At 36.8% G+C, this 11,611-nt stretch overlaps 1 protein-coding gene across 1 annotated transcript; it reads right to left on the bottom strand.

The window, feature by feature from the left end:
* Positions 1–2,559: 2,559 nt before the first annotated feature.
* LOC117332762 (steroid 17-alpha-hydroxylase/17,20 lyase-like) lies at positions 2,560–11,355 on the bottom strand. Its single transcript, XM_033891787.1, has 11 exons — positions 11,213–11,355; positions 8,845–9,064; positions 8,660–8,737; positions 8,223–8,321; positions 7,818–7,911; positions 7,188–7,346; positions 6,396–6,607; positions 5,856–5,984; positions 5,365–5,469; positions 3,534–3,668; positions 2,560–3,318 (listed from the first exon to the last, which is right to left on the bottom strand). Exons 2-11 carry the CDS (start codon positions 9,041–9,043, stop codon positions 2,969–2,971), a joined length of 1,560 nt encoding a protein of 519 aa, XP_033747678.1. The 5' UTR covers positions 9,044–9,064; positions 11,213–11,355; the 3' UTR covers positions 2,560–2,968.
* Between the last annotated feature and the right edge of the window lie 256 nt (positions 11,356–11,611).

The following is an 11,611-nucleotide window of genomic DNA, read 5'->3' as shown; positions in this document are numbered from 1 at the left end:
ACTCCTATATAGTGTTTTGTTATATATGTTACGGTAGACTAGAGGGAACAGCGGATGTACACCTCAGTTACTCCTATAATGTGTTGTGTTATATACGTTACGGTAGTCCATTGGGAACAGCTGATGTACACCTCAGTTACTCCTATAATGTGTTGTGTTATATATGTTACGGTAGACTAGAAGGGAATCAGCTGATGTACACCTCAGTTACTCCTATAATGTGTTTTGTTATATATGTTACGGTAGACTAGAGGGAACAGCTGATGTACACCTCAGTTACTCCTATAATGTGTTTTGTTATATATGTTACGGTAGACTAGAAGGAACAGCTGATGTACACCTCAGTTACTGTTATAATGTGTTGTGTTATATATGTTACGGTAGCCCAGAGGGAACAGCTGATGTACACCTCAGTTACTCCTATAATGTGTTGTGTTATATATGTTACGGTAGGCCAGAGGGATCAGCTGATGTACACCTCAGTTACTCCTGTAATGTGTTGTGTTATATATGTTACGGTAGACTAGAGGGATCAGCTGATGTACACCTCAGTAACTCCTATAATGTGTTGTTATATATGTTACGGTAGGCCAGAGGGAACAGCTGATGTACACCTCAGTTACTCCTATAATGTGTTGTGTTATATATGTTACGGTAGACTAGAGGGAACAGCGGATGTACGGACCAGTTACTCCTATATAGTATCTTGCTGTCTGTTACGAGAAGGAGGATGCTTTACTGTCAGCTATGGTAGGCTAGGGAAACAAAAGGTGTATATTACACCGTCCTTATATTTGTTAACTATACCTGTTACATTTTGTTGGTAAGACTCGTTAACCAAAAAGCCTTTGTCCGTGGTTAAGATTGTGTATGTATGTTTCTACCACAATACCCCGTGTTATTCAACTCTCAGACCATCAGTTAATCATTACAGCTGTTGATTAACAATCTGTTTATACCACACGTTGTATAAAGTCTGTACGCATTTCGATTGGCTAACACGGTGAACTTTGACCCAAGCTGCAATTGTTATTGACGTCATCAATAATCTAATGACGTCACATCACCGGGTCCCGGAAGTCACCGGTACACTTTATTTGCATACGCGAAATTCTACTTGGCCACGTTTCCCTTTGGTTCAAACCGATATTATTGTGGTAGAAACAGGTCACACGACTCGTGATTGTTGGATATGGAATTTATTTCACACTCGTAAGTTATTTTTTAAAAGTTGCAAAAAACACTCGCTAAAGCTCGTGTCTTTTGTAACTTTTAAAAAATAACTTACTCGTGTGAAATAAATTCCATATCCAACAACCACTCGTTGTGTAACCTCTATTTCTACCAGAATACCCTGTGTTATTCAACTCTCAGACCATCAGTTAATCATTACAGCCGTTGATTAACAATCTGTTTATACCACACGTGGTATAAACTCTGTACGCGTTTCGATTGGCTAACACGGTGAACTTTGACCCAAGCTGCAATTGTTATTGACGTCATCAATAATCTAATGACGTCACATCACCGGGTCCCGGACGTCACCGGTACACTTTATTTGCATACGCGAAATTATACTTGGCCACGTTTCCCTTTGATTCAAGCCGATATTATTGTGGTAGAAACAGGTCACACGACTCGAAATTGTTGAATATGGAATTAATTTCACACTCGTAAGTTATTTTTTAAAAGTTGCAAAAAACACTCGCTAAAGCTCGTGTCTTTTGTAACTTTTAAAAAATAACTTACTCGTGTGAAATAAATTCCATATCCAACAACCGCTCGTTGTGTAACCTCTATATGTACACATCATTTAGAATGATAACTACTGGTTCGCATCAAATGTATTAGTTTTGAAAACTTTACAAATTAAACAATGCTGGCAATGGTTCCGACCTACAAAAATGTATCAACATGTATATTTGAGTGATCACCTCTGTTGGTCGCAGATTGAGAAAGATTGCTCACTGCGCGTAATCTTTGAACTATGTTTAGAAACACTGTTTTTCCTAGTGTCCTCCACATTAATCGTTACATGGCTAGTGTTTAAATTCAATCCATCATATAACCTATGTGTGACAGCGATAAACTTGTAAAACACATATCCGTAAATTGTACATACTTGATAGGCAAGCTATTCGTCAATTGGTTTGAGTACAAGGGAGATACATATGTTTTTATATGGTGGCCAATTTGGGCGAAATTACAAATATCATATTCTGGATTTGTGTCAAGAAGCTGTGAAGTAATGTCTTATTTTGGTTTGTCGGTCGATAAAAAAGTCTGTTGAGGATAGCACACACTTACAACTTACAGAGTTTTATAAAAAAAAAAAAAAATCATCAAGAGGCCAAATAGGCCTTGTTCATCTAACTGCGGCCAGTGAAGCGAGGCCACTGGATCGGAACAGCTTATCATGCACTGGTAGAATGTGAGAAGTTTAAAATGTTGGCTACATACTCCAATTATAGTGTCAGTCTCACTCAACTACCCATCACCGTGAATATATATATATATATATGTATATATCTTTTATATAAAGTAGTAGTTTAAAGGACCATAGAGATTATTAATTTATTTAGGAATAATCAGCATTTTACAATTGAACCGTTTAACAAGGATTAGAGATAAATCATCCAAATACTTATAAAGACATAGATTCTTAGAGTCCCACGAACACGAATACCAAATCTGCAACGACTGATGTAGGACTACACATTCTAAATGAAATTGGTTAGAAGTCTTTGTTGTTGTTTGCATGCTTTTTTCCTTTTCTGTATGAATAAACTACGTAGCTTTTCCCTTTTCTCGCGTAGTTCCACTCTGGATGCAGTTCTATGTTCTATAATGCAAACCTGTGATTATTTTGTTTCCACCAATATTTAACCTTCACAACATTTGTTGAAAATACCAGATCTTTATATCTTCGTGTATTGAGTTTATGAAGGAAAGTGACGTATGCGTGACCTTATTCTCTTTTCTCGGCTTCAATCATGTATCCATTGGCTATGTAGCCTGCTAGACCTGAAGCTCCCGGTGAATAATCAGCAGAGACACCTGGCGGTAATCTGAGGTTGAACTGGTGAAGAATAATCGAAATGATCAGTATAAGTTCCTGTTTGGATGCAGACTCTCCCAGACATACTCTCCTACCGATAGAGAAAGGAAGCCAACTTTTAGGTATTGGAGCAAGCTTTCCTTCGGATGTCAAAAATCTCTCGGGGTTGAATGTTTGAGGCTGCTTCCAGTGTCTTGGGTCATTGTGTAGCGCCCAGTGATTGATGGCAACTGTTGTGCCCTGTGGAATATCATATCCACCTGAAATATATATTATCAACCGTTTTCATTTATCATCATAAATTAACAGCTTATCAGCTGTCTGACGATAACAGGAATATTATGATAGTACAAAACATATGCATACTGATATTCTAGTAAATAACTTCGTTGTGTAACGGACTTCCATTACACTATTGATACATCTATCAAAGCATAAGGTCTATGTTCAAAGTGCATTTTATTTTGATACGTACAAATCGTGGAGTCAACTCTGGAAGCGTGTGCAATGCCAAACGGTGCCACCGTCGCCACCCTCATAATCTCATGGAGGATAGCCTCTGTGTATGGAAGGTCGGCACGGTCCTTAAGTGTTGGGAGTCGGTCTCGACCTAAAGTATAATGTTAATAGAAATACAACCACGTTAGACCACTTAATAAGATTGTTTCGATACAATTGCCTGATTTTCTAAGGCATGCTTTGATGGTCTCCCTTGTTTTACGTAACAAATCCTTACCTCTGACTCTATATGCTAGAGCAATCTGGATTAGGAATAACGTGTTTGTGTGATCTGAAATAACTCCACAGTGACGCTAATTAATCTTCTCGATCTCTTCTGGGCTGTCTTGTCTTGTCGATATATTACTGTCAATCTGTACCGGTTGTCCTATGTCAGTGATAAAAGCTGATTGTCAATCTAAACTCGATCTCTTTTGTTTTTAATAATTGCTTATTGTCAATCTAAACTCGCTCTCTTTTGTTTTTAACAATTGCTTATTGTCATTCTAAACTCGCTCTCTTTTGTTTTTAACAATTGCTTGTCAATCTAAACTCGTTCTCTTTTGTTTTTAACAATTGCTTGTCAATCTAAACACGCTCTCTTTTGTTTTTAACAATTGCTTATTGTCATTCTAAACTAGCTCTCTTTTGTTTTTAACAATTGCTTATTGTCAATCTAAACTCGCTCTCTTTTGTTTTTAACAATTGCTTATTGTCAATCTAAACTCGCTCTCTTTTGTTTTTAACAAAAGCTTATTGTCAATCTAAACTCGCTCTCTTTTGTTTTTAACAAAAGCTTATTGTCAATCTAAACTCGCGCTCGTTTGTTTTTAACAATAGCTTATTGTCAATCTAAACTCGCGCTCGTTTATTTTTAACAATAGCTTACTATCAACCATCACTGGGATATCTAATAACATATAAATCTTTATCAATGTCTGCTAATGACATAAAAATATTACATGTACTTAAGAACAGTTTATGTCATATTTCTCAACTACATTTGTATTAAGACTTTTCCTCGCAAGTTTAACGTTTGCATTTTTATGTTTGGCTGATGAGTAAATACGTTAATTAATCGAATTCATATTTCACTCTACAACCTATCTCGAGTTAAGGTTATTCATCTTGTTACCTGGATAAGACTGACCATGTATACTTTGTTACATACCTACGGTTGCTATCTTGGTATGACTGACCAGGTATACTTTGTGACATACCTACGGTTGTTACCTTGGTATGACTGACCAGGTATACTTTGTGACATACCTACGGTTGTTACCTTGGTATGACTGACCAGGTATACTTTGTGACATACCTACGGTTGTTACCTTGGTATGACTGACCAGGTATACTTTGTGACATACCTACGGTTGCTATCTTGGTATGACTGACCAGGTATACTTTGTTACATACCTACGGTTGTTACCTGGATATGACTGACCAGGTATACTTTGTTACATACCTACGGTTGTTACCTGGATAAGACTGACCAGGTATACTTTGTTACATACCTACGGTTGTTACCTTGATATGACAGACCAGGTATACTTTGTGACATACCTACGGTTGTTACCTTGATATGACAGACCAGGTATACTTTGTTACATACCTACGGTTGTTACCTTGATATGACAGACCAGGTATACTTTGTGACATACCTACGGTTGTTACCTTGGTATGACTGACCAGGTATACTTTGTTACATACCTACGGTTGTTAGCTTGATATGACTGACCAGGTATTCTTTGTTACATACCTACGGTTGTTACCTTGATTTGACAGATCAGGTATACTTTGTAACATACCTACAACTTGGTCTATCTCTGCCTGTGCTCGCCTCTGTACCTCGGGATGATCGGCCAAGTACAACAGACCCCAAGTCAGCGTAAAACGAGAAGTTTCAAATCCCGCTGAATAAAAAAATTCATTTTTTACAATTATATTAAATAAATCAAGGTTTTGGAATTAAATTTACAATATTATATTTACATTATATTCAGATTGTTAGTGTTTTTGATTGGAATTTACATGTTCCAGTAATCCAAATACTTGATATATTTTCACCATTTACTTAACTGGAGTTTACCATGTAATGATACGGTATTTGATCGCGTGAGGAACAGGTATGGATTGTTAACACTTACAATGTTTGTATAACGCTGGTGGTAAAATACAATATATACCATTTATCTTAGGTGTAATCTAGTATTTCTATGCGAAAAATGTTGGTCAAATACAATGGACGTTTTTTAAATGAATACGTAATGTACAAAAAGTGTGTAGATCGTGGATTTACCAAAGAAGATATCGGCAACTGTCTGTCGTAAGTGTACATCTGTTAACTGACTTAACAGTTCAGCGTCCTCTTCACCCTCGGCTTCTTTACGCGTCTGAATCACGAAATCTGCGATGTCCTTGATGTCGTCTTAATATAAACAAGCATATCTCGTAAGAATGGTTTTACATCATGAAATGCCCATAGTGAATTATATTCTTACGAAGCCATCTCAAACCCAGTCACAAATATGTAGTAAATAGACCAAGTAGAAAAGATGAATGCATACTTTCTGAACTACTCCAAACTACACTGACCTACACTGAAGATCCACTATCGAAACACAATATTGCATACTATTTATTCCACCCAATCCATACCTTCTTGTTTAATATACACTGTATACGCGTTCACATTCTATAAAGTCTTTTGAATGTTATTATGTAAATGTGGTTCTTTCCGCGATGGTTTATTTTACGGGATCGATGTAAACCACGATTGTAAGGTATATACCTATTTTAATGCAAATATTGAAAATAGCAAAATGAACTAAACACTTACCTGCATAATATCTATCTTGATGTTCTTCGAATTCGTCGAAGACAAATTGTAGGATTTCTTTTAAAAATCCCATAATTTTTCGGAAGTGTTGACTCGGCCAGATTTTAGCCAAAATTGGAAATGCATCTTCGGTTAAACCAAGCCCAAACTCCTTGATGAATTCATTGTCAGTTTCAATAAAGCGCGTAAATATTTTGTCGTTGAAGTCGTACCTGAAAAACATAGCAGGCGGACATACGAAAGAGTACACTCAACCAACCAAAGGTTATGCTTTCTCTGTCATTTGATTCCACTTGAGAATGATATCCACCAATGTCTGAATAACGGCTTTATAAGGCATGGAGACGAAAAATCTTCACTCGAAAGTGGTGACATATTGTTCTACCAACGATTCAAATGGATGTGTCTATAGAGAAATAGCCAACGTGAAAACATTTAACAACGAGTCAAATGGATGAAGTCATTGATTAACGAGACAAATGAATACTTCTATAGACAAAAAAGTCAACGCGAAGACATTTAACAACGAGTCAAATGGGTGTGTCTGTATAGGTTTAGTCAACTTGAAGACACCTAACATTGAGTCAAGTTGGTGTGTCTGTATAGAAATAGCCAACTTGAGGGCAATGGGTATGTAAATGTTCTAAGTGTTGCAATTAACATCAAACGTATCTACCAAGTATACTACAGCGAAGGGATTAATTTATATCTTTAAAATATAGGCCAACAGTTCTACTTGAAACATCCATAATAACAAACAGTAACACACTATTGAATATCCTTCACACGTACACCTTATTGAAGCAGAGTCCGCACATGACGTTGAATAAAGCGTGGTCTACGTAGGCATGAGGCGTGAAGGCTTCACCTTTGGTGTTCGTCAGTAGGGTAGTGAACTCCTTCATGGAGGCATGTACAGCGGTCTCCTGTTTTTCCCCTTGCAAGTACTTTCTATAGAAAAGGATGTGTAGATATTTCTTAAGAATGGCACTGAACACACTTGAATTATAAGTCATATTGGTTAGCAATATAACGAAAGGCACGTTATTGTCTTAAGTATGATTGTGAAGTCTTATTATGGAAGAATTCGATTATTGATTTTAATAATTTACGTAGTTTCGACATATGCTAATTGACGTATGGCAATATTTTGACATATTGTCATGTACAGTAGTTGACATCATCGCACGTAATATTCATTCTTCTTCATTTGTATTGTTACATTCCTAACTAACCGAACTAATTGCGGGAGGTGTTGTGTTAATTTTAGAAATTATTTTTTTATACATGTCATGTTGCATATATGTATAAGCATGTTTACTCCTATAAGGATGTCTTACAGAGTTGTGTTATGATAACGTCAAAGATGTCGTATGATGACATCACTGGTTTATGATGATGTAATGATGATACGTCACTGACCTGAGAGCTTTGGCGGTAATTTTACGGTGTAGTTTCCACGTCGGTGTGTATTGTGACAAAAGAATATTCCTGCCATCTTCACTTAGCGCCATCCCTAATTTGGAGAATTTAGGACTTGTATTAGTTAAATTCCAGTTAGATATTGAAAATGCTAGACAACAACTTTTTTACCCCACACCTCTTCTTGTTTATCAAAAGTGACGATATAAATGGTAAAATAACTTTTTATGTTATGGGATTATATCAAAGTTTAGCCAATTGAAAACTTTGTCTAAGCAGATTGAAGGTTTTGAAACAGCCGATTCACCTAATATAGTAATACCATTTGGTGATCACTTTCAGATAGCATATACCATTGATCTCTTAGTGTTAAGTAATTACAAAACTCGGTCACACAGTTCTTACCGGAAACAGTCACGGGTCTATTTGCAAAGTCCGTTCCCTTAGTAACCATAGCCTCCAGTACGGTTTCTATTGTATTCAAAACTACCATCCGCAATGGACCTATCGTGAAGATATGAGGGTAATTATATATGTTCCATATGTTAAATGCTGCTTCAAAATTTTACCAAATTCAATTACATTATGTACGTCCATATTTACTATTAGTGCCAATCAGGAAATCCTTCATTCAATTTGTTAAATGGTTATTGCGACGTGGTTGAAACAATTATCAATTACTCGTAAGTTTTGAAGTTTCTGTGTATAGATTTTTCTCTTGAATTGTTGATATTTTCTTAACACTAGTTTTACATTCCACGAAAAAACTAAATTTATTCACCGGTAGGCTATAATCATAGAATATTTGAAGTTTGATTAAATGTTGACGGTTGCAACCTTACCGAACTGTATGGTAATGACGGGTCCGTATTTTTCTGACAGTCGGGCACAGGTCTCGTGCAGCATGGGGTCTCCTAATACTGTCAAATAACAACAGCAGCAACATGAGATCTCAAACAGGTGAATCAGTTGTAGGTTTGAAATTACAATGACAGTCTGTTACCGGAAGTAAATTGGTGATACATACGACTGTAGTTGCCGACCAATGGTAAGGCGAGAGGTCCCGGTGGTAGGCGGTACTTGTTCCTTTTTATCAACCAATAGGTAGCGAGACCAGCGCTTACGCCGACCAAACAGATAGTCGGGGTTATATATTTCCTGAATAGTATCACCATGTCCTGTAGTTGGTGCAGGCCCCCTTTAATCGGTACAATGAATTCATCCATGACTTGTTTAAAATGATGAGTCTGTGAATACAAGCAAAACCTATGAGTCATGCTAAGGTACATACATAGCCATTTTCAAACCAACACAAATTATTTTACTTTACTATGTCAGACTAGAAATGTTTAAAGGTATCTTGGCATGTCACGCATCTATTCCAACATGCAAAGCAGTTACCCAGTGTCTAACATTTTGATGGGGCTGCAATATAACAACACTTTGTCAGCACCAGTTCAATAATATACCACCAGTTTTCAACAAATCAGAAGGTGACTACATACTCCATGTATAGGTTTAGTCTGACAGGGACATACGACTGGTTGTGGCGGTGTTACTGTTTGAGGATGCTTTTCTCTAAACTGCAAGGGACGGAACTTAAAATGGGCAGATATACCGTTATCAGATCAATTGACAGATCGGCTTATCCTAATGGATGACAATATCAAACCACACAGACTCCACCAAGTCCACGACCTGGCCTGCATCGTCACCTGACATCAACCCAGTTAAGCAAGTATGATGTATCCCGGACAAAAGGTCAATGCACGGGATTCAAAATGCCAAACTTTTGGAGAATTACGGGCTGCATTGTGATTCGGGAGTGGCAGAGGCTTCCTCAGAAGAAGCTTCGGTGTCTAGTCAAAGGCAGGAGACGACGGACACCAAAACAGTACCGTACACGTGATGGCTAAAGCCGATATTTACATTTGCATACCCAATAGTGATGGCTATATCCGAAATTGACATTTCCATTCCCAGTAGTGATGGCTATATCCGAAATTGACATTAGTGATGGCTATACCCGAAATTGACATTTTCATACCCAATAGTGATGGCTATATCCGAAATTGACATTTTCATACCCAATAGTGATGGCTATATCCGAAATTGACATTTTCATACCCAATAGTGATGGCTATATCCGATATTGACATTTTCATACCCAATTGTGATGGTTAAAGCCGAAATTGACATTTTCATACCCAATAGTGATACCAAGACTGGGAATTGCCGACATTTAAAGACCACATTAGCTAACATGCTGGTTAAGCATGATGTGTTATAAAATGTACACAATTTACTGAATTTTCTTTTGTGTATCAACGCGGATACCAAATCGTTTGATACTAGATATGTAATTACATATTCCTGATGAAAGATACTAGTCTTCGTTATGTTGTGCCTGAAAGCTTTCTCTCTTTTCTGTACTAAACCTCCAGGTGTATGGTAATTTAGTATCAATTACATCGATCTTGACTAGTTCTATGCAGCATACATGTAATGTAAACATGTGATGTTTAATTTTCACGAAGATCCAACCTGTAACCTTTCGTGTCCACATCAAGACGAATCTGCTGTGAGTATATTAATTGTACCCGTCCAGGCTATACTATCGATGTGTATGTGTGAGTTGTTATGTGTCATTAAGACCGATATCACAGATTTATATGGTGAACACTTGAATCTCTAGCAGAAGTTTTTTTTTTTTTTAATCCTTTTTGATAATATATTACAGAGTAACTATGCAGACTTATTTGTTGCCTGTATGCTTCTCTTACATTAAAGCGAACATAACATTTACGCACAAAGGCGAGACATTGAATAGCATTACACTTTATTGATTGATATCAGCGTGACTACGCATACAGATATATAAAGCTACACGTACAAGCATTATCTGTTTCTACAATGTGTTTATTTCAGATATATGCACTTTATTAAAAAAATCAAAACCAAATGTTCTTTACGCAATTAGTCTACTTCGAAAACCTTGCTAGCTTCAATCAGGAAGATTGTTAACACATTTTTTCGTATGAGTATTGATTAACTAGACCATGCAAACTGCGTCATTTATATCTTATGATGTTTTAATACATATCAACATGCTCGAACATGTAGAGCTTAAAGTAGTCAATGTATCCAACACATATATACGAGCTCGGTTTACCTACTTATATAGATGAATATGGTCTGTCTTATAGGGAGAAGCTGTATAAAATCTAGAGATCAAACATATCAACGTTTTGACGGAAAATATAAATCATGATACTTAAATACATGGTCTCAGTCACAGTTAAAAGAAACTGGCACACTTACCATAATATCGATTGCTTTTGATATAACTAAATACTTACGTACTAGCCTCGAGATAATACTAAATAAATACTCACTTTACGTAAAACAGCCTAGTTATTCACCGCTATCCTCTTATATACGGTCGTAGCAAGCTGAATACCGACAACTCTACCACTCTCAGATACAAGCTTGTACTGCTGTTTTGTTGTCTGCTACGGCAGGACAGAGGCGCAACAGTGTGTCTAGCCGTTCGATTGCAGAAAGGAAAGTGGCTTTTGTAAAAGGTTACCTATAAAACAGAATTCCCCTACCAGTGACAGTCGGAGATGGCGTAGTATACGACGTCACAAAATCAGATTACATATTGAAATGGTTCAGTAAACGAGCTCAGGAATCTAAAAATCATGCTGAGATGGTTCAGAACACGATTTCACGAACCGAAGTAACAGACTGATATTGTTAATTATCAATCTAGGTCACATATTGATATATTT

This window comes from Pecten maximus, chromosome 8, assembly GCF_902652985.1.
Source record: "Pecten maximus chromosome 8, xPecMax1.1, whole genome shotgun sequence".
In the NCBI taxonomy this organism is placed as follows: domain Eukaryota; kingdom Metazoa; phylum Mollusca; class Bivalvia; order Pectinida; family Pectinidae; genus Pecten; species Pecten maximus.
Note: the sequence above shows the minus strand (reverse complement) of the source record. Positions and strands in the feature narration are given on the sequence as shown.